The 24569-nt window shown below is 37.5% G+C and overlaps 2 protein-coding genes across 5 annotated transcripts in view; one reads left to right on the top strand and one right to left on the bottom strand.

The window, feature by feature from the left end:
* The window catches only part of ALG6 (ALG6 alpha-1,3-glucosyltransferase), a 70822-nt gene extending 58322 nt beyond the window's left edge, over positions 1–12500 (top strand). For both annotated transcript variants that reach the window (XM_030913146.1, XM_030913147.1), the window contains exons 13-15: positions 2344–2412; positions 2539–2737; positions 10806–12500. In XM_030913146.1, coding sequence (XP_030769006.1) covers positions 2344–2412; positions 2539–2737; positions 10806–11003 — 466 coding nt within the window. In that variant the 3' untranslated portion in view covers positions 11004–12500. The remainder of the gene's footprint in view (positions 1–2343; positions 2413–2538; positions 2738–10805) is intronic.
* Positions 12501–14716: 2216 nt separating this feature from the next.
* The window catches only part of ITGB3BP (integrin subunit beta 3 binding protein), an 81880-nt gene continuing 72027 nt past the window's right edge, over positions 14717–24569 (bottom strand). For 2 of the 3 annotated variants that reach the window (XM_030913148.1, XM_010370699.2), the window contains one exon: positions 14717–15048. In XM_030913148.1, the coding sequence (XP_030769008.1) occupies positions 14987–15048 (62 nt within the window). In that variant the 3' untranslated portion in view covers positions 14717–14986. Of the gene's footprint in view, positions 15049–21012; positions 21064–24569 lie in introns of all 3 variants that reach the window. The other variant, XM_010370700.2, reaches the window with a different exon arrangement.

Below are 24569 nucleotides of genomic sequence, written 5' to 3'. Positions count from 1 at the left end.
GGCAGTACTGTCCTCAGAGGAGAGAGCCAGGCATTGTTTCCAACAAGGTGGTAAAGGGAGGGGTTCAGAGAAAAGGTTGAGGATGTAGGAGATTTCGCTGTTTGGTGATGAATTTTAAGTACTTTGAGGTTAGGAGCTGAGTTATAATCATCTTTGTATTCTTTTCAGAGTAGTGCTTATATGTAGTAAGTTTTAAGAGACAAGGTCTCACTCAGTCACCCAGGCTGGAGCACAGTGACATGGTCATAGCTCACTGCAGCCTCGGACTCCTGAGCTCAAGTGAGCCTCCCACTTCAGCCTCCCAAGTAACAAGTACCTCAGGCATGCCTCACCATGCCAGGCTAATTTTTAAATTTTTTGTAGAGGTGGTGTCTTGCTATGTTCTCTAGGCTGGTCTTGAACTCTTGGGCTCAAGTGACCCTCCCACCTTGGCCTCCCAAAGTGCTAGGATTACAGTTGTGAGCCACTGCACCTGGCTGTAATACATTTTTGATCAATGCTTGTGTTTAGTAAATAAATATTGAATGCATAAATGGGAAATAATTAAACCAGAAAGAGAAAACAGTATTTATTGAGCACCTTCGATGAGCTTGCTGTTAATATGCATCCATTCTCAGGCAGTGAAATGGGAAGTCCTCTAGTAATTTCTTTTTTTTTTTTTTTGAGACGGAGTCTCACTCTATCGCCAGGCTGGAGTGCAGTGGCACAATCTTGGCTCACTGCAACCTCCAACTCCCTGGTTCAAGTGATTCTCCTGCCTCAGCCTCCTGAGTAGCTGGGATTACAGGCACGCGCCACCAAGTCCATCTAATTTTTTTTTTGTATTTTTAGTAGAGATGGGGTTTCACGATGTTGGCCAGGATGATCTTGAACTCCTGACCTCGTGATCCGCCTGTCTCAGCCTCCCAAAGTGCTGGGATCACAGGTGTGAGCCACTGCACCCCGCCTAGTAATTTCTTTTAGTAGTTTTCAATCAGTTTATAATCCCAGGGTTTAAACCTCATATATTAGTTGACATAGGAAAAAGTCATCCTTCTAGGAAAGGGGGAGAATGCCAAATCTTTATAGAGCACCTTTTAAAATAAGGATGATAACAGTTATTCAACAACCACCATCATTAGGAAAGTTTATTGTATTTTAAAAAATAAACACTAGATGATCCCTGCAAAGAGTTCTTTCAACTACTTAAGAATATGGGGTACTATTATTATTATTTCCATTCCCACTTAAGAAAGTAGATTAATCATTTGCTCAAGGTCACACAGTAAATCAATGGCAAACATGGGGACCAGGACTCAGGACTTCAAACTAGCAATGCTCCTTCCTTGAGCATTGCCACAATTGAATCCTGAAGGTACTAGAGCAGGAGTTGTGGTAAGGAGGTCACAGGGCTGAGAGCTATGACCCTAAACAAGTTTTTTTTATGGAGATGGAGTCTTGCCCTGTTGTCTCGCTTTGTCTCCCAAGCTGGAGTGCGGTGGTGTGATCTCAGCTCACTGCAACCTCCTCCTCCTGGGTTCAAGCAGTTCTCCTGCCTCAGCCTCCCAAGTAGCTAGGATTACAGGCATGCACCACAAAGCCCAGCTATTTTTTTTTTGTATTTTTAGTAGAGATGGGGTTTCACCATGTTGGCCAGGCTGGTCTCGAACTCCTGACCTCAAGTGATCTACCAGCCTTGGCCTACCAAAGTGCTGGGATTACAGGCCTGAGGCACTGTGCCTGGCCCCTAAACAACTCTTTGATAAAGCCAGTGGTTCTATTTATTGGCATTGTGCTTCCTGTACCTATGCTACTTCTCTTTTCGTGTAGCTCTTCCTACTAATTTCTTCCTCCTTTTAATTTTACTATTATCAATTTGTTTTCCTTTATCCTCTTGTCTCTCTTGTCATCTCCAGTGGCATGATGATCTTGTCTGCCATAACTTTAGTTTTAACTTAGTGGAGTAATATGTAACATGAAAGAACATAAAAGAGATGTTTGAAAACAATACTAGCAATTCATATTTACCAAGTACTATGAAATATATGACAAAACCTTCTCCGATTTGTTTATCTGATCCTTTTCTTAAGCTACTCATTTGTGTGATAGAGGAAAAAAGTTCCACTAATGGCATACTGGAAGCAGCAGTTTTCCAATTATTATGAGAAGTTGACATCTCTGTGCCTGTGTCTAGGCTAATTTAGTCTGGACTGTTAACAAAATGAATCAGTAGTACACGTGAAGACCTTCCTGGCTTTTTAAAAGCTACCTCTGAAAATCAGATAGATAAAATGTGTTTACATTTTTTAAATTAGGAGTTGAAATTATATTCTGTAATATAATTTTTTTTCTTTACCATTTTAGACCAGTCTGCTTAGTTTTAAGTGAAATTCCTTTTATGTCTACTTGGTTTTTACTTGTGTCAACATTTAGGTAAGTCATACCAATTTCCATATATTTACAGTATAATTCTTGTAAACTAATTTAAAACTTTTTAATAAAGTGGTTATGGTTTGAATTGATGGTTCTCTTTTGATTTTTAAAAATTTTCCTTTACAGTCTGCTACCTCTTCTATTGAAGGATGAACTCCTAATGCCTTCTGTTGTGACAACAATGGCATTTTTTATAGCTTGTGTAACTTCCTTTTCAATATTTGAAAAGACTTCTGAAGAAGAACTGCAGTTGAAATCCTTTTCCATTTCTGTGAGGAAATATCTTCCATGTTTTACATTTCTTTCAAGAATGATACAATATTTGGTAAGTTCAATTTTTAAGAAATGGCACATTTTTTTAGCATGCCACTATTTAAAAAAATTATTGAAGTAGTGGTTTTCTTTTATAGCTTTTTGAGATATAATTCACATAAATCCACTCATTTAAAGTATACAACTTAGTGGTTTTAAGTATATGCACAGATTTGTACAACTATCACCATCATCTAATTTTACATTGTTTTTGTCACTCCCAGAATAAATTCTGTACCCATTAGCATTCATTCCCCATTCTATTCTCACTCCTAACTCCCTTCCTTGGACAGCCAGCTTCTGCCCCTTTAGATTTGCCTACTTTGGACATTGCTTATAAATGGAATGTATTAGTCTGCAACAGCTGCCATAACAAAATACCACACTAGGTTTCTTAAATAACAGAAATTAATTTTCTTACAGTTCCAGAGACTAAAAGTTCAAGATCAAGATCAAGGGTTGGTTCTACCATCAGGGTTGATTTCTGGTGAGGCCTCTCTTCCTGGCTTGTAGGTCTCTACTTTATATGTCACACATGGAGAGAGACCTCTGTTGTTTCTTCCTTTTCTTGTAAGGATACGAGTACCATTGGATTAGGGCCCCATTCTTATCATCTGATTTAATCTTATTTACCTCCCGAAAGGCTGTATCTCCAAATAGAGTCACATTGGGGGTTAGGGCTTCAACATATGAATTTTAATTCAGTCCATAACATGGGATAATAAAATTGTGGTCTTTTATGACTGGGTTCTTTCACTTAGTGTGTGCGTGTGTGTGTGTGTGTGTATGTGTGTGTGTGTATATTTTTTTTTTTTTTTTTTTTTTTTTTGAGGCAGTCTTTCTCTGTCACCCAGGCTGGAATGCAGTGGTGCAATCTTGTCTCACTGCAATCTCTGCCTCCCAGGTACAAGTGATTCTCCTGCCTCAGCCTCCCTAGTAGCTGGAACCATAGACGTGTGCCACCATGCCCGGCAAATTTTTGTATTTTTAGTAGAGATGGGGTTTCACTCTGTTGGCCGGGCTGGTCTCGAACTTCTGACCTCATGATCTGCCTGTCTCGGCCTCCCAAAGTGCTGGGATTACAGGTGTGAGCCACTGCACCAGGCCACTTAGCATATTTTTGAGGTTCATTTATATTATAGCATATGTCAGTACTTTATTCCTTTTTATTACCAAATTATATTCCATTATGTGGATATACCACATTTTGTTTATCCATTCATCAATTAATGGACATTTAGTTGTTTCTCCTTTTTTAGTGTTATGAATAGTGCTGTTGTGAACATTTGTTTACAAGGTGTTGAGTGCACATATGTTTTCATTTCCCTTATGTGTATACCTGGGAGTAGAATTGCTAGATCATATGGTAATTCTGTGTTTAACATCTTCAGAAACTGCCAAACTCTTTTCCAAAGTACAGCACAATTCTTCATTCTCACCAACCATGTGTGAGGGTTCTAATTTCTCCACATCTTTCACAGCATTTGTTGTCTTTTTCATTATAACCATCTTAATGGGTGTGAGGTGGTATTTCATTGGAGTTCTGACTTGCATTTCCCTAATGACTAATGATGTTGAACATCTTTTCAGGTGCTTATTGGCCATTTGTATATCTTCTTTGGAGAAATGCCTATTCAAACACTTTGCCCATTTTAAACTGGGTTGTCTTTTTATTTTTGATCTGTAAGAGTTTTTTTAAATATATATTCTTGATATGAGTTCCTTACCAGATATTTAACTTGCAAGTATCCTCTCCCATTCTGTGTGTTGCCTTTTCACTTTCTTCATGGTGTCATTTACAGCACAGAAGTTTTGATTTTGATAACATCCAGTATATCTATTTTTTTCTTTTGTTGTGCTTTTGGTGTCACATCTAAGAAACCACTGTATAACCAGTGGTCACAAATACCCCTGTATTTTCTTCTAAGAGTTTTATAGTTTTTATATCTATGCCTTTGAGTCACTTTGAGTTAATATTGTATATGGTGTGAGGTAGGAGTCTGACTTTATTCAGTTATTTCAGTTGCATTGAATTGTCTTAGCACTCTTGTTGAAAATCAGTTGTTCTTAAATATAAGGGTTTATTTCTGGACTCTCAGTTCTGTTCCATTGATCTATATGTCTATCCTTATGCCACTGCCATACTGTCTTGTTTACTGTAGCTTTGTAGTTTTGAAATTGAAAATCCAAGTCCACTGATTTTGTTTTTTTACAAGATTGTTTTATCTATCTTACATCCCTTTATTTTCATATTATTTTTAGAAGTTCATCAGTTTTCTCCCAAAACCCAGCTGAGATTTTGATAGGGACTGAGTTGATTCTGCATGTCAATTTGTGGAATATTGCTTTATTTTTTTGAGACAAGGTCTCGCTTTGTTGCCCAGGTTGGAGTGCAGTGGTATGATCTTGGCTCACTGCAACCTCTGCCTCCCAGGCTCAAGCAATCTTCCCACCTCAGCCTGGTGCATTTATAACTCACTGCAATTAAGGAATAGCCATGACTATAGGCATGTGCCACCACACCTGGCTAATTTTTTTAGAGAGAGACTTCCACTGTGAATATTGCCATCTTAATATTTAGTCTTCCAATGAACAAACACAGGATGTATTTCCATTTAATTAGATATTTAATTTATTTCAACAATGTTTTGCAGTTTTCAGTGTAAAACTTTTGGACTTCTTTTGTTAAATTTATTCTTAAGTATAATGAATGATCCTAAAGCACAATTCTTTATGATGCTATTGTAAAGGAATTGTTTCTTAATTTCATTTTCATAATGTTCATTGCTACTATATACAAATATAATATTTTGGTATATTGAACTTGTATTCTTTGGCATAGGTTTTTAATGGATTTCCTACAGTTTTTGATATACAAGATAATGTAATCTGCAAACCATGAGTTTTACTTCTTCCTTTCTGATGTGGATGACTTTTACCTTTTATTTCTCTTACTTGCCTAATTACCCTAGGACCTATAATACAGTGTTGAATACAGGTAATAAGAGTGGACATCTTCTCTTTTACTTGATGTTAGAGGGAAACCATATGGTCTATCACCATTAACTATGATGTTAACTGTGGGCTTTTTAAAATAGATGTCCTTTATCTGGTTGAGGAAGTTCTCTTCAATTCCTAGTATACATGTTTTTATCATGAAAAAATGTTGGATTCTGATTCTTTTTCTGCATCTTTGGTGTGTGTGTTTTTTCCTTTATTCTATTAATGTGACGTATTTCATTGATTGATTTTTGTATGTTAAACTAACCTTGAATTCCTAGGATAAATCCTACTGGATCATGGTGTATAATTCTTTTTATCTGCCACTGGCTTCAGTTTGCCAGTATTCTTTTGATGATTTTTGCATTTATATTCATAAGAGATACTAATATGTAGTTTTCATGTGATGTCTTTGTCTACTCATAAAGTTCATATATTTAAGGGACATCACATTATATTCAAGGCTGTCTAAAATGCTAGATTGCAATCTATTTGAGGGCAAGAACTCTGCATTTTATACATACCATTTTATCTGTAGCATCTATCAGTGCCTGGCAAAGAATAGGTGCTCTGATTTTTGTTTGTTGAATGAATGGATATTCATCTAATTATTATAATGAAAAATTAGAGGCAGCTCAATTGTCCAGTAGTTGAAAAATGCTACATGAATAAGTATATAAGCTCTACGGAATATCTGGCAACTATTACAAATGTTAGGAAGTTGTTGTTGAGACACGATCTAACTCTGTTGCCTAGGCTGGAGTGCGGTGGTGCATTTATAATTCACTGCAACCTGGAACTCCTGGGCCCAAGTGATCCTCCTTCCTTAGCCTCCTGAGTAGCTAGGATTATAGGCATGTACCGTCATGCTTGCCTATTTTTTATTTTTTATTTTATTTTATTTTTTTTGAGGCGGAGTCTTGCTCTGTCACCCAGGCTGGAGTGCAGTGGCCGGATCGCAGCTCACTGCAAGCTCCGCCTCCCGGGTTCACGCCATTCTCCTGCCTCAGCCTCCCGAGTAGCTGGGACTACAGGCGCCCGCCACCTCGCCCGGCTAGTTTTTTGTATTTTTTAGTAGAGACGGGGTTTCACCGTGTTAGCCAGGATGGTCTCGATCTCCTGACCTTGTGATCCACCCGTCTCGGCCTCCCAAAGTGCTGGGATTACAGGCTTGAGCCACCGCGCCCGGCCTGTTTTTCATTTTATTTTTTTTGAGATGGAGTTTCACTCTTGTTGCCCAGGCTGGAGTGCAATGGTGTGATCTCGGCTCACTGCAACCTCCCCCTCCTGGGTTTATGCAATGCTTCTGCCTCAGCCTCCTGAGTAGCTGGGACTACGGGTGCGTGCCACCATGCCTGGCTAATTTTTGTATTTTTAGTAGAGATGGGGTTTCATCATATTGGCCAGGCTGGTCTCGAACTCCTGACCTCAGCCTCCCAAAGTGCTGGGATTACAGGCGTGAGCTACCACGCCCAGCCCAACAGGCTATACTTATTTATATTTTTGAGGACTACATAGAGGATTGCCCAAAGTACCCAGATAACAAAAAGAAAAGAATGACTAACTTTATTAGGGGAGTGTAGGGGAAGGTTTCAAAGGAGATATTTTATATTTAGATCTTGTAGGAAGACAAGGCAGGTATTCTCAGGGCAGAGTTGAATGGGTGTCCTGAGGGCTTTGCACTTTAGGTAATGACCATGGAGGATAGGGGTGTGGGAGGTAGGAAGTTAAGAGGTGAACAGGAAAGACAAGGAGAGGATTAACTTTATTCAGGGGTTCAAATGGAGAGTAGATATAAAGTTCATTTTTTGTTAGTACAGGCCCAGATTCCTGAGTGTATGTCAAAGTCTAGCCCTATTGTGATATTCACAATCTGGTCCAGTAATCTTAAGGTGAGGACCACCATGGGCTCCCAGATTTTTTTGTTCTTTAATAAACAGTTTTTGAGCACTTTCTATATTGCCAAACATTGTTCTGGAGGCTGAGGATACAGCAGTGACCAAAACTAACAGAAATCCCTGCTTCCATCGAGGTTGCATTCTAGTGGAGAAATCCAGCACCAGCATATGTAAAATATATAGCGTGTCAGAGGGTGATAAGTGCTAGGGAGAACAACAAAGCAAGGGAGAAATGGATATGATTTGCAGGAGGGATTAATGCAATTTTAAAGTGGCAGGGCTTTCTTGAGCAAAGAACCAAAGGAAGTAAACTGCAGATAATTGAGGGTAGAGCATCCTAGAAGAGAAAACGGCAAATTCAGTGAACATCATGGAGGTCATGGTGATTGGAGCTGGGTAGGGGAAAGAAATAATAAGACCTAAGATTAGAGAGGTAACAGTGTAGTTTCCTATAATGGGACTAGAATCTGACTTACATCTTTAAAAGGCCCCTATGGTCGCTATGTGGAGAAGAGATTGTGGATAATGGAATCCATGAGATGATAGTGCTGTGGACCAGGGTAGCAGTGGAAGTGGTTAGAAATGGTCAGATTTTTGATATATTTTGAAGGTAGAGCCAACAGGAATTGCTGGGGTTGTGAAAGAGAGGTGTTCAGGATGACTCCAAGGTTTTTGGCATATATAACTGAATGAGTGGGGTTGCCATTTACCGAATTGAAGGAAGCAAAGCATGTTGAAGGAACTTTGTGTGTGATGGGGACAGTGGGGAGTATGGGGAGATCAAGAGTTTTTCACGTTTAGTTTTAGATGCCTATTAAATATCCAAGTAGAGATATTAAGGAGTACCTGGATATATGAGTCCAGAGTTTAGCACAAGCTTGTCCAACCTGCAACCGAGGACGGCTTTGAATGCAGTGCAATACAAATTTGTAGTTTCTTAAAACCTGGAGTTTTTTGCGGTATTTTTTAAAGCTTATCAGCTGTTGTTAGCGTTGGTGTATTTTATGTGTGGCCTAAGACAATTCTTTTTCCAGTGTGGCTCAGGGAAGCCAAAAGATTGGACAACCCTGGTTTAGGGGAAAGGGCCAGGCTGGAGACGAAGTTGAGTCTTTACATATAGTTGGTAATTAAAGTCATGCTACTGGATGACTCACTAAGGGTAGGAGGATAGATTAATAAGAGGAATAGGTATGAAGCCCCAGAATGCAGAGGTAGGGGACATGAGGAACCAGCAAAGATGTCTAAGAATTAACTGGGTGAGGTAGGAGTGAACCAGGTGAGTATGATGTCATGGAAGCCAAGTGAATGAAGTGTTTCAGTGAGAGGGTTCAGTGAGTGATTTCAAATGCTAATGAGAAAATCAGGTAAGGCAGTAAGAACTGACCATTGGATTTAGTACACTGGAGGTCATTATGGGTATTTGACCATAGCAGTTTCATAGTGATTGGGGTGAAAGCGCAATTGGTAGGGGTTCACTAGTGAATGGGATGAAGACTGGACACAGCATGTTTATAGGCAACTGTTTTGGGAAGCAAGTGTAAATAGGAGCAGACAAATGGGGTAGTAGTTGGAGCAAGAGAGGGGTTTTGTTCTGTTTAACACTGATTCAAGATTGTGGTATTATGACATTTCAACCAGTCCCATATTTCTTAAGTTTGAAACTTTTATTTTGAAGATTTCATTCCAGATGTTTGCACTTCCCACTAAGGTTGCCTCAGGAATTTTTTTCCTTTAACGACACTGGGAGCCTTTGTTTATATCTGCTTGTAAGCTTTCTTGGCGCCTGTCCTCGCTTTTCCATTTGGAATGATCACTGCATTACTCTGTATTTAGACCTTACCAATATTGTCATAATGTAGCCAACAGTTAAGGCATCTTTTAGGGTTCTGTGTCCCACCCACTTCATGGAAGTCACTCCTGTTTTTCAATACTTGCTTTCTACATTTATTTATACTGCTAGTGTATACCTATGTACTGTGCTAGGGATAAAATGAGTAAGATCTTGCTGGTCTTTGTCTTAAAGAAGCTCACAGTCTAGAGCCAGTCTGTCCAGTATGGTAGCCACTAGACATATATAGAAATTTAAACGTATTAAATTTAAATAAAAATTCAGTTCCTCAGTCACAGTAAGTACATTTCAAATGCCCAATAGCCACATGTGGTTAGCAGCTACTATACTGGAGTGCAGACAAAACATTTTCATTACTGCAGGAAGTTCTATTGTATAGCACATTGGCCTAGAGAAGACCACACTAACTGATGACCACACAACTACAGTAAATGTGCTAATTATTTTTACTACTCATCTTGGTATTTAAGCCAGTGTGACTTTGTGATTTTATTTAACATTCTCCTAAGCAGGTGGAAAACTCTTTGAGGCCAGAGGACCACATTTTCTTTCATGTGCCCTAATGTGCTTCACTCATTGAAAGCATTTAGTGAATATGAAATGTAATTTTCCATTTGCCATGGAAAACTTTTTCACAGATGGGTTCTCAGGATTAGCTTAGAATTTTAAAAATTGATACAGAATATATATATATATATATATATTTTGGGGGTACATGTGATACTCATTCATGTAATGAGTGAAGATTAGATCTGGGTAACTGGGCTATCCATTACCTTAAAAATACGTCTTTATGCTAGGAACATTCAACTTATTTTCTTGCTATTTTGAAATGTACATTGTTAACTAGTCAGCCTACAGACCTGCCAAACACTAGGTTTTATTTCTTCTAGCTACCTATATATTTGTACCCATTAGCTTAGAATTTTATATCCTGTTGGGCCCCAGGGGATGCTACAAATTTAACCCTGACTAGCATCAATATTTTTCCCAGATACCTTTCTTCAGTGCCTTGTTGGTAGGAAGTATAAGACAGGGTTGGTAGGAAGTATAAGACAGGGGTCCTCAGGTTTTGGCTATACATGGGAATCACTTGGAGAGCTTTAAAAAATACTGAGGCCTGATTTAATTGGTCTGGGGTGTGATGTGGGCATTGAGATTTTAAAAACCTCTCATATGATTCTAATAGGAAGTCAAAGTTGAAATACACCAGAATAAATTAGACCCTTAACCCTCACCTTTAATTCTGCTTATTTAATAGTTACAAGTCAATGTTTACGGTACATTTAAATTTCACCTTTTATACTACTCAGTAATCCTTTTTTTCCTTGCAGTTTCTTATCTCAGTCATCACTATGGTGCTTCTGACGCTGACGACTGTCACACTGGATCCTCCTCAGAAACTACCGGACTTATTTTCTGTATTGGTGTGTTTTGTATCTTGCTTGAACTTCCTGTTCTTCTTGGTATACTTTAACATTATAATCATGTGGGATTCCAAAAGTGGAAGAAATCAGAAGAAAATCACCTAGCTGTGTTCCTAAACAAATTGTTTCCTGAACAAATGTGAAAATATGAACAGTGGTGAAAGGTTTTGTGAACTTTTTGCTATGTATAAATGAAATTACCATTTTGAGAACCATGGAACCATAGGAAAGGAAATGGTGAAAAGTCATTGTTGTCTACACAAAATAAATGTATATGGAGACCAAAGACCAATGGAGGCTTGTCTAAGTACTGCTTGGCCAAAACATATTGTGGTTTTATTATTCACAGCTATTCAAATGGGGAAAAAAGAGAAACATGTCCTTAATCCCATTGTTTACTCAGGAAATGCACTTTTTAAATGTCTTGAAAAAACTGATAAATATTTCTTGATATTTGCTTTATCTAAACCTGCTTCCTTCATCAGACCATATAGTGAGCTTAATGGAAGAATTGAACCCCTTCTTTTTAATGGAAATCACTAATTTTGGTATTCAAACTTACATTTTAGAATGCAAGTAGTGTGTATTTCACTGTGTAGAAGTTATATCTTAGGGAATTTAATTTGTGATAATCTTTTTAATTACTGAGAAGGCAATTTAAACTGAAGTCTGAATATGCCTTATTACACATGCAAATTTGATTGTTTTAACAAGGCAAATAAACCATGATCTTCTTTGCAAGAATGCATATTTTAATACAATTAAAAATGAATTTTCCTGAATTTAAATGTAAGTTTTAACTTTAAGTGGTTTGAGTGAAGTCTTCTTAATCACACATAATCACTGGTTTTAAACCTCCAGAATCATTCTGTTTAAACATTATATTATACATATATATTATTATGACATGGTTCAAGGTTACCATTGCCAGAGCATTGATTCATGTTAATTCCATCCTATTAATACTGTATCACCCTATATTAGCAGAAGCCCATATTTATTATAGTTTTCAACTGGTAAAAATAATGCATGATATCCATGTTGTAGTTTCTCATATAAAGATATGTTTTCTTTAGTCTCTGTCATAAAATCATTTTCCCATCAACATTTTTTAAGGAATATATTTCTTTCAGAAGATAGCCATTAAACTATATTAAGTGGTGGTATATTTTAAAATAGTGCAAATCAAACCACATACAGAAAAAAACTGGTTCTAGACATGGACAGTCACAGGCTGGTGTAAGAAGGTATGAGTTTCTAAATCTGATAAAGGAAGTGGGTTTAGACAAAGCAAAAATCTAGAAAGGTTTCTTTCTCAAAAGACTCAAAGGGCAGGTCAGCGCAGAATAGCAGCCTTGAATCACTGCCGAATCAGCAGGAACATCGCTGTCCACGGTCACCATCTGTAATCACTGTGCCCAAATGTCAGCATCTTGGCTGGCTAGTGTAGCTTTATTTTAAAAAATGTTTTTTGTAATAGTACACTTGTGTTTAACATAGAATGTTGACTTAGATAAATGATGAGGAAGTTATAAATAATTGGAGTAGAATAACTATTATTTGGAAATAAAAGTATTACGTATATATATTAGTAAAATGAAATGCACCTGATTCAAGGTATCATACAGGTAAATTCTGTAAATAAAACCATTCTTCAGATGATTTAATCGTAATCATATTGACTTGCACTATAGTTTTTATAGAGACTTGTAGCAGTTATAAGTATCCCTCCTATCTATTAAAAACCAGTTTAAGAGTTTACATTGAACTTAGAGGGATTAGGTTCCAAAATACCAAAACAAAATATCAAAAACAGAGGCCAGGCACAGTGGTCTCTATTTGAGAGGCTGACACAGGATGATCGCTTGAGACCAGTGAGACACCATCTCAAAAAAAGCAAAATATCAAAAATACCCAGTGATGAATTACAATCACAGAAGTAGGCAACTCCAAAACATTGCTCTTAGCTAGACTCAGGGCTATAGGGATATTTTCATATAAATACATTTAGGCTATGCAAAAATATTAAAGATAGATTTCTCACCTGCTTCACTAATATACCTGTTAAAAAATAAGCCCTTCAAAGTCACGTTCAAGTACATTTTAGATAGAGGAGGCACTTCTGAGAAATGCAGTGTTCTCAGCTGCCAATAAACTTAGGCCTGCTTCTTAAAATGAAGAGAATAGGGTGTATGTGCATGTATCATATATGAGGCATACAGAAGTCATTTTCCCTTGAGGACTTAGGGAGGGGTGAAAAATCCCCGATGTAGCATTCTGTCCAAATGATAAACCACAACAAATTGAGTGAAACATTTACAAAAGTCAAGGCAGCCAAAGGAGCCTCTCTGTTCAACAGAAAGAAAGAGACGGACAGGATATAACTAAATAATGGTTAAAGTAACACAGTGGTTTCCAAGTCTCAATTGGTCTCTCTTCTGTTATGTTCATTTGAAGATCAGGGCCAAGTATATCCCCCACAACTCCCCCTCCCCTCATATAAACATTAGTTTTGTGCGTGGATCTTTCTGCTTTGTCCTTCATGTGGCCTCCAAGGGTGATAAAGTGAGAGTCATCTGATCTACAATGAAAAGAACTGGGAAATGATTCTCAGCAGACCCAGCTGTTCTAAAAGGCAAAAGCTTAGTATATCAAGGGGTCAAACATATAGTAACTGGTTTAATACCATTAAGCACATACCTATATAACTTGGATTATATATGAAACTAATCTACTTCTTAATCCTGTATTACCTAACATAGATTACTTTATAAAATGTTTTGGCTTACAACCTAGGGTTAGTTTTCAATGCTAGAATAATCCTTTTTTAGTGTACTTTTGGTAACATCCTATTATAAGCACTGTATCAGAATAAATTTCTTAAACAGCATGAAGAAAATTTTTTTCTTATAAATCCTTCAATTATATAAATGAAGGTAATTTATATAATTTATATTAAGTTTTAAAAAAGCTTTCATTTTAAAAAGGTGAATCTAAAATTTCTCTAAGTGGAAATTGAGTTATTTTCTTTTTTTCTGAGATAGGTGTCTTGCTATATTGCCCAGTCTGGTCATCAACTCCTGGGCTCAAGCGATCCTCCTGTTTCAGCCTCCTGAGTAGTAGCTGGGATTAAAGGCTTGTGCCATTGCATGCAGTGGAAAATTTTCAACCTTAATTTGTTAACATTTTGTTTCAGATTTTCATGTAGTTTTTATTTTTCATGATATATTCAAATGACATGGTAGTATTTTCTACTAATTTTGTTAAAACTTAGGGCAAGTACCCCAAAGGAGTAGCATTTTTTCCCTACAGAAATGGTTAAGAAAAGCATAAGTTTCACTATCGAGATAACATACTCTGTGATTCCCTCCGCCCCTTTATTTTGGGAGTGACAACAAAAACATGATGATGACAGAAAACACCACAGAATAACTGAAATTTAATATTTCAAAATAATTTGGAATGGATCACATATTGCCCCTTAATAATGGTCTTTTCTTTAAATTCAGTACTCTGTGTAGTTTAGTTCAAAAAACTTCATAAACATTTATACTAAAAAAATACATTCTAATATTTTATAAATGGTGTAAAATTTTAAAACTTTAAAAATGCTTTTTTCCTCTAAAAGCATAGGAAAATAAAAACTCACTCCTGAGGTAGTGGCTACACAATAGACTAGATAAATCTTAAAAAAATTTTTTTAAAGAATCTGTAAGTTAATAAGCAGCTAGGGCTTTAAATGGGGAACACTGGTACTTAATTCCACTTACCATTACATTTAATCTGAATTTCAGGAAAATATATAATTCTACCAAAGGTGCCACTTTTATACATGCTTTATTAAGTCTACCCACGAATGCTAAAAGTCCACAGAAGTGTGTGGTACAGAATATAAGTCAAGATCTTCCTCTCCATGTTGGCTTACATTAAAGAGTCAAGAAGAAATGTATTATTTACATTGAGATTATCTACTGGTGTGTGTAGAAAGTTTAAATTAGCTGCAAGAAATTTTATCTAGACATGCACCTGCTGACTGCTACGAGCTGGTATTTACTGGGCAGATTAATTACAAATATTTCTCTGTTCCTTTAAATATGATCAGGCAGATGCAAAAGTTGGTGCTCATGGTGACTGCATTTCTTCTTAATGCCTGTGGGATATAAAAGATAATTATATTATCAAGAATTAGTTAACATGCATCTCATACATGACTTAAGAAGTGATTTTAACACCCATTAACAATCTAATTTGGTACTTAGTTTAGTTAGATGCTGCTGGCAACCTCTCATTTGCTTTTGCTTTATTTTTTATTTTGTGAGATGGGATCTCACTCTTACCCAGGCTGGAGTGCAGTGGTGTGGCCTCGGCTCACTGCAAACTCTGCCTCCCGGGTTCAAGTGATTCTCCCACCTCAGGCTCCTGAGTAGCTGGGACTACAGGTGTGTGCCAACACACCCGGCTAATTTTTGTATTTTTAGTAGAGACGGGGTTTCACTATGTTGGCCAGGCTGGTCTTGAACTCCTGACCTCGTGATCTGCCCGCCTCGGCCTCCCAAAGTGCTGGGATTACAGGCGTGAGCCACCATGCCCGGCCTCATTTGCTTTTTGACTATCTTCACTAGTAACTGTCAATATGACTACTCAGACATACCACTCAGTATTGTTCACCTTATGTGACCATACTTACAGGAGATACTTCTCAGAGAATTTTAAAACTCCAACAGGGCCTACAGAAAACTTATTTACATGCCTTTGTCTATAAGCTTTAGGGGCCTTTCAGCAGGTGTTTCCTCCAACAGCTGCCCCCTGCCCAAAAGACAGTATTTACTATGACAGATTCTTATTCAGAATATGTCTCTCTGGGGACTCCTAGTGGTGGCAGAGGCTCATGTCTCTTCAGCCTTAGAACCCTTCTGTGAGAGAAAGCCTTTGAAGGAAGCAGCCGTTGGCAACTGATGGCATACATTACCATAGGGCATGTGGGGAAAGATCTTTAAAAATGACCTAATAAGGCTGGGGCTGCTGGCTCATGCCTGAAATCCTAGGTCAAGGCAGAAGGATTGCCTGAGCCTAGGAGGTCAAGGATGCAGTGAGCTATGACTGCACTACTGCATTCCAGCCAGGGTGACAGAACGAGACCCTGTCTTGAAAAAACAAAAACAAACAAACTGATAATCCCATCCTGAGGTGATCTATGTCTGCTGTGAATTCCTGTAACACTGCTTATTCTTCATTTGGTACTTACAGTAGAGAATAATGTTTATACTTCTCAGTCTGAAGGGGAAGAAACTTCTGTCAACTCTTCCTCTGTACTCCATGGAAGTGTGACAAATTTGATTGGTCAAAGTCTAGAACATTCACTGGTCTACATTTTACTCGTAACATTACACAAATTCTTCCTTCCTTGTAGTTTCCCTATCTACTCTCAATCCCAGTGGACCTTTTTTATTATCATACTTCCTAATTTCACGTAGTAGGGAAACCAACCCATTCTATTGTGTTGCCCTGCAATCAAGCATGTAAAAGGCAAGCTTGTGGTCTTCACAGCATTAGAGTCACATGGACTTGGAGGTCTATTTAAAAGGTCCAGCTTTTAGGTTCAGTAAAGTACACAGAATTCAAGATTTAGACTTAGTGTGAGAAAGAAGAGGTTGCATTTCTGCTTGAAGGCAATCTACCTTAGTTACCCCCAAGCTTCTACCAGAGAGCCTGCCATTTCGAGGGTTATCAAGCTGATACTTGGATCCTCACTGGATGCACAATTGTTTGTACTTGTTATTGGTCAGAACTTGGAAGAGTCTGAACTTGTATCATTTATCATAACTTGCCTTATATTGTTTTTGTGTCCTTATTAGGTTTCAAACTGTTATAATACACAGAGCTTTGTTCATACTAAGCCTCATCTTTGTGTTACCCAAGTAATTCATACACATTGTTACTAAAGTATCCCAATATCCCCTGTTAACATTAGCCAAAATATTTTTCTCTTCCCATCTTTTGATGGTCTTCGCACTCTGGCTGTGGCCTCTGGGTTGCTGTCCACCCTTACTTTCTCTCTTATTCTAGCATTGTTTCACTTTTTATAGGCTCTGGGAGTGAATTTATATGGGACAGTCCTCCCCACTGAACCATTACAGGTCAAGAGGAATAATCACTGAAGTGTAACAGAGGGCTGGAGCTGGAGCTGTGGTGCAGGTAGGGAAGCTGGTCACAGTGATATCAGGAGTACTAGGTGTCAAGTTTCTAGGGCATAAGGACAAAATCAGGAGTTTCATTCACATTCTCCCTTATGCATACCAGTCAGGCAGCTATGACAAATATACAAAAGAGCAATGAGGAGAATATGGGGGAGAGGGATTTGGGGAAGCTTATGCAGAAGATGAATTCTAAGCAGGTTTTGAAAGACAGGTAAAATTTTGACAATAATGAGGGAAAAGGCATGCTAGGCTGAGCAGACAAGACCAAAGGTAAGGACATGAGAAAGGCACTTTCTAGGGAAGGTGTCTGGGAAATGGCAAATAATCTGGAATGAGTAAGGCACAATGAAGAAACTGGAAAGCTAAGCTGTGGGCAGATCAGGGAGACTCCTGAATGTCAGTTTAAATTTGGATTTTATCGTACATATGGTGGAGTGATATCTTCTAAAGCATACATTTTTTCAGTAGCAGGATAGGCTGTAGGGGAAAGGGACCAAAGGGCAGACAGGTAGGTTACAATAGGGACAATGATAATCTGGAAGAGTTCCACACCAGTGGGTGTGGAAAGTAGAATTAACCTTTCTCAGAAGTAATATAATCTGGCAGCATTTGGATGTGGGAACAAAAAGAGAATTTGACCAATGGAATGATATAATCCCTAAAAAGGTAGAAGAAAACACAACTTTGAAGGGGAAATGATGAAATCAGTATACTTGGGGGACACTGTATGGCAGCTGAGATTGTGGGTTTATAGCCCAGGAGACTATAATTTGGAAACCATATACACTAAGGTGAAAACTCAGGGAATGAAGGAGATAATGAAGGAAATGCTGAAAGTGAGAAGAAAACGTGGTGAAAGGCAGAACTGAGGGAAATGCCTCAAAAGTGAAGTCACTTAATTTCACTGTCATTTCTCTCTTGCTTCTCAATGAAAGGGAAGTTGACTGGTAGCTCAACCTTAATTCTTCCCAGTTTCTTGAAAGTATTACTCAAAGACTCAAAAGAACACCCCAAAATGTGGTTATCGTTACTAAAATCCATTAACACAAAGCTATTCTCGGTACTCAGAATTCCCTATAAGTTTATTACAGACTATCAAACACTAAATGTTGCACGTTCATTTACTAAATGTGTAACTGTGAAGATGTATCTATGATCACCATCTGATATGTTCTCTGTTGGATTTTCATGGGTCAGAAATTTTATAAAACGTTAACCTTATAATGAATGAATATAGGTGTATGTAGATAGATATATATGAAATACATATATATCCCATTACATATAGGATAAATAAGGATAATAATTATATATTATCCTTACTTAACAGGATACAAAATCCTTGGCCAGTAGTGAAACTTGACATTCACAGATTACTACTGGGTAGTGGCAAGAGCATAGGCTCTGGCACCAGACTACTCGGTTTAGTATCCTGGCCCTGTTTCAGGTGATTCTGGGACAAGGTACTTAACCTCGTTTGTGCCTCAACTGCCTCACCTATAAAATAAAAAAAACTAGCCGGGCGAGGTGGCGGGCGCCTGTAGTCCCAGCTACTCGGGAGGCTGAGGCAGGAGAATGGCGTAAACCCGGGAGGCGGAGCTTGCAGTGAGCTGAGATCTGGCCACTGCACTCCAGCCTGGGTGGCAGAGCGAGACTCCGTCTCAAAAAAAAAAAAATAAAATAAAATAAAATAAAATAAAAAATAAATAAAAGTAGTAACTGTATCTACCTCATAAGTTGTTGTGAAGATTAAATGGAATACGTATAAAGTGTTTATAACACTGCTGACACATAGAAAGTACTCAATAAGGCTGGGCACAGTGGCTCACGCCTGTAATTGCAGCACTTTGGGAGGCTGAGGCAGGCGGATCACTTGGGGTTAGGAGTTCAAGACCAGCCTGGCCAACATGGTGAAACCTCATCTCTTTTTTTTTTTTTTGAGACGGAGTCTTGCTCTGTCACCCAGGCTGGAGTGCAGTGGCGCGATATCGGCTCACTGCAAGCTCCACCTCCCGGGTTCACGCCATTCTCCTGCCTCAGCCTCCCGAGTAGCTGGGACTACAGGCGCTCGCCACCACGCCCAGCTAATTTTTTTTTTTTTTTTGTATTTTTAGTAGAGATGAGGTTTCACCGAGTTAGCCAGGATGGTCTCGATCTCCTGACCTCGTGATCCACCCGCCTCGGCCTCCCAAAGTGTTGGGATTACAGGTGTGAGCCACCGCGCCCGGCCTTTATGAAACCCCATCTCTAATAAAAATACAAACAATTAGCTGGGCATGGTAGTGCTCACCTGTAATCCCAGCTACTCGGAAGGCTGGGGCAGGAGAATCACTTGAATCCAGGAGGTGGAGGTTGCAGTGAGCCGAGATCGTGCCACTGCACTCCAGCCTGAGTGACAGAGCAAGACTCCATTTCAAAAAAACAAACAAAAAAACCAGAAAGTACTCAATAAATACTAGCTATTATTATAAGCTATTACTCACTGCAAACAGAATATAAGCTATTGTTTACTGCATACAATAGAATAAACGTTTTCATAAAAAACTGACTATTTTCTATATAAGATGCGTTGCAAATATTAAGACTAGCTTGTCAGGAGGCTAATATTAACCACTTGAGATACCATTTCCAAAGAAAAGTATCTTGGAGATAGAACATAATTCTTTAATTGTGCTTTGATTTTTTTCCCTAAGAGAGAGCAGGCAACACATCTGGTAAGCTAACAATTCTTTTTTTTTTTTTGAGACAGGGTCTCGCTCTGTCACCCAGGCTGGAGTGCAGCAATCATGGCTCACTACAGCCTCTACCACGTGGGCTCACGTGATCTTCCCAACTCAGCCTCCTGAGTAGCTGGGACTATAGACATGCGCCACCATACCCAGCTAATTTTTCTATTTTTTGTAGAGACAAGGTCTCTCACTATGTTGCCTAGGCTGGTCCTGGGCTTAAGTGATCCTCTCACCTTGACCTCTCACAGTGCTGGGATTACAGGCATGAATCACCATGCTTAGCCCCTAATGCCAGTTTTTGTTGTTTTTTTTTCCTGAGACAGAGTTTCACTCAGTTGCACAGGCTGGAGTGCAGTGGCGTGATCTCAGCTCACTGCAACCTCCGTCTCCTGGGTTCAAGCGATTCTCCTGCCTCAGCCTCCCGAGTAGCTGGGATTCAGGCACAAGTCACCACGCCCGGTAATCTCTTGTATTTTTAGTAGAGATGAGGGTTTCACCATGTTGGCCAGGCTGGTCTTGAACTCCTGACCTCGGGTAGTCCACCCGCCTCGGCCTCCCAAAGTGCTGGGATTACAGGCGTGAGCCACCATGCCCAGCCCATGTCAGTTCTTAATATAAACCTTCAGTTACAGGTATGCTAAACACTAATATATCATGACTTATATTGCTTTTAGCTTATTTGTTACAATAAGCTATTTATAAATGTATAATTTTTACTTGTATTGCTGCATCAATAGGAATTGTTCTGAAGGCAAGGTATAACTAATTAATATATAATTATTTACTTAATTTAGTACATTTCCTAATTTAACAGACTAGTTATATCTTGTTCAGTCAGATGTGTCCTACAGACACTATAATCTACTTGTCAGCATCTATTTAGCTATTTATATGAAATATGATTAAGGACCCTTAACTCCGTTAAAAATGTGTCCTCTCTGACTTTTAAAGTTAGCCTCGCCAGCTCAACAGTTCTTTTCCAATCAGCCTCTAACTGATGTTAGACTGCCCTCCTGTTGTTTATAAGACTAGGTTAATATCATTTCAACTAAAGCTCCAAAGCTCATATCCCTATTTTCTTATAGGAAGACAATACCAAATCTGATAATGTAAATAAAATGTTTCCACCTGAACAAAACACAGTGAAATTTCACAAGGTTAAACTAAATTAGAAAGGTGAAACAGTACCTCAGTTTAAAATGGCTTTAAGGAATTCATAGCTGTCAAGATGGCATGATTCTAAATGAAAGAAGAAAGGTTTTTTTTTCCTTTCAGAAAACAATTCAAAGCAACTTGCCACAGTATATGATGCAGAATAAATGTTGAAGCAAAATGAAATTAAAACAACCTAAAGTCTTGTTTTACACTAATAGCAGCTCTGAGGCTATAAATTCTCATTGCAACATCCGACAGCCTGATTCTATTTCAGAATATACATTTTCAAATTTCTCATGAAAACTTCCAGGACATTTATTAAAATACATGCTTATTACCATTGTTAGTATACTCTTTATGGTTACTAAAATGACTTGTTATTTGTGCTAGATTCTATACTCCTGAGGGCAGGACTATGTCTGCCTTGTTTGTCAGTGTGTCCCCAATGCTAGAATAATGCCTGAGGCATGGTAGGCATGCAATAAACGTTAATGAGATAAGAAAACAGCAATTTATAAGTATTTGAAAATACTTAAGATAATTCTTTTAAAAAAGTTCTTTTCATTCATCACACATTGGCTGCACTGCACGTGGAACTTCTATCCAGGCTCTATGCTAGGCTCTGGGACTACAGTACATAGATAAGACTTTTTGTTTGTTTACCAAAGAGGAGCCCAGAAAGAGTCCTGTAACCAGACAATTGCAATGCACTACAACATGATACATTTAAAATATTCAGACAAGTGTTGTGGGAGCCTAGAAGATGAAGCAATTTAGCTTTACCTAGGAGAGCTGGGGAGAGCTTCACAGAGGTTGTGGCATCTGAGGCTGACCTTAAAGGATGAGTAGGAGTTTGCCAGACAGAGAAAAAAGCAATCTAGGTAGAGGGAAAGGTAGCAAAGTGTTCTGGGGTCTTGAAAGAGAGGTTCCAGAGGGCTGAAGCACTTGCTGTGAATAGTATGAATAAAAACAACTACGCTCCTCGCATCTGAGGTCTGAGCTGGAGGAAAAATCATCTAATATTTAATAATTACTAAGTCCTGCTTTTAACTATATAACTAGTTATATAATACTATAAACATTTGCTTTATTGTGTTTCAAATATGTAAACCACTTAGATAATTTATCTAACTCTTTTTTTGTGGAGCTTTTTGGACTATTCTGAGAGTTAAAAATGGGAAAAAAAAGTTCACCTATCAGGTGACACAAAACCAATTTCTACTAAATGTGCCAGAGTAATTTTTCTCCACCTCAAGAACAGTCTTCAGTCTATTCATTACTGTCTTTTTATAGTATTTTTATTTAATAAAACCTATTAAGACTACCATACAAATCTCTTTACTTATGCTTTTATCTTTTAACTGATCAATTTTTATATTGCTGACATCCCTTCTTCACCATTTGCTCATTTAAAAATTCATAGTATGTGAGATATGTCTCTGGGGAAAATGTCTATAAAATTTGTTACAGCTGGCAAATGTGTATGAGTCAGTGATAGCACATGACTAAATGCTTCACAGAAAATAAAATTTGTTTCTGTAGTAAGCAGAACTGTTTAAATGTTATTTATTTTTATGTTTCAAAGAAAATATATTGTGAAGTGCTGCATTGATTTAATACGCAACAATGTCTGTGTACACGCTGTAGAAGGAAAATTTATGAAACCTTTGCACAACTCCTTTAATTGAATTTTCCAAATCTCTCACCACACACAAATAATCAATATCTTCTGCAGAGAAAACCAGTCAGAATTATTATAGTCTTTCTTTTCAATTTTGTTGTCATCAGCACATACAGAGCACCTGGATATTTGTAATGTCTGATAGCAAGTTATTTACACCTTTTAAACACCTAATTGCTATTAAATGAGTCCAAATCTATAGTTTAAAATTTTTTCTACTGATTTTATTTGAAGGAAAAACTATCATACTTCTGTTAAAGTATAAAAAATTTAAATCATGAAAGAAGTTATTTAAAAGGCTATGAAAAGTAATAAACCTGTTTATTTTTACTTAAATCCTAGACAAATCTCAAGTATGCATTTTTAGCAGATGAAATGCATACCCCAAAACAAAGACAAATCGTGTAAAACAAGAGCATTAACATTATTAATAGGAAAGGTTACGACTCACATATGGCATACATGATAGCTGAATCACTATAAAGAGCTGAGGACTATAGTTGTACATTAATGTATATTTGTGCTATCAAAATTAATGGCTCCATTTTTTATCTCCAGATAAATCCAGAATGTTAAAGCATAGGGGGAATTTCTGTTGTTTCTCCTAAAAGTCGTCATGTCTAAACTTCAAACCTCAGTGCTTTTAAAATTGAAGTATCTGTTTGAAAAAAATACATTGTTTAATGTTAAGATAAAATAGAAAACTAAAAGGGTAGTAGTTTTCTGGGAGTGAAATTATTCAGCTGATATGATGAATACTTTTTCAAGCCTGAGTGGGGGAAAGAACAACATATTTTTATGTTTAAAAAATACTTCAGTGGGTGGTTAGAATGAAGAGGCAGTATCAAACTATTTTATAGTGTTACAACAGAAAGAGTTTTAAATTTGTCCTGTTGTCTAAGAATTTGATAACCTTAAAATCCTATAACCAAGATGAATTTTACTATGTAAGAATACAGAAAGTTAACTAAAGAAAACAGGAACATTGTAGATTATGCTTTTTAAAACAGACCAAAGTTGGAAATTCTGAAATATTTTCTATTACAAACAGCTGAAACATTGAACAATGTAAAGTTCAGATGGTTCCATTTCATTTAAAATATGCATACTGCAACCTACACAATTATTCTCAAAACAGATAAAATATGTTTTGGACTGAAGCTAAGTGTCTAGATTTCATATCCTGGCAACTGCTCTACAATTTGCTTACATTCTTTTCAAAAACATTTTGTTTATTGGAAGTACTAGTCAAAGACCAACAATGATGGTATTTTTTAGTATCTTCAGAAAAAACTGAAAATATTAAGTACTACAGAATGCCATCTACTGACTAAGGAATATCTGTAACAAGTTGTTTTAAGGAGAGGCTGATTATGTAAAATAAATAAATTTCATGCCTCACCATGTGATGATAATGTGACATTCCATCTGTATCAGCCCACTGAATGGTCATATGTTTTAAATCTTCAGCATAACAAATTTAAAATAATTATGAAAATTCACATCCAAATCTAACACAAAAAGAACCTTTCATTTCATTATTTTCCTAATAGTCATAAAGCCAGTGTTATTGAAGAAAGCAAAATTAGGCTTATTTCCTAAGTAACTGAAGAAAGAAAGAAGCCTTCCTTTGTTTAAGAAATCTGTGTATAGCAGACGAGATCCTCTTTTATTCATATGCTCTTATCAAGGCATCCCCTGATTTACCAGGTCCAGTTCTTATGACACTATGCAAATCTCAGTGTGCCTTTCAATTTTATTGTGTATGTTTTAAATTTCTCTTGAATAAGTTATATAAAGCCTTAAGAATCTGTGTCAGATGTCTATTTATTTAAAATACTGGAGTGTTATTTTTACAATTATACTCTTCCTGTAATAAAGACTGTAACAAGTTAACTGAAGTTCTCAC

This window comes from Rhinopithecus roxellana, chromosome 12, assembly GCF_007565055.1.
Source record: "Rhinopithecus roxellana isolate Shanxi Qingling chromosome 12, ASM756505v1, whole genome shotgun sequence".
NCBI classification, from domain to species: Eukaryota; Metazoa; Chordata; class Mammalia; order Primates; family Cercopithecidae; genus Rhinopithecus; species Rhinopithecus roxellana.
Note: the sequence above shows the minus strand (reverse complement) of the source record. Positions and strands in the feature narration are given on the sequence as shown.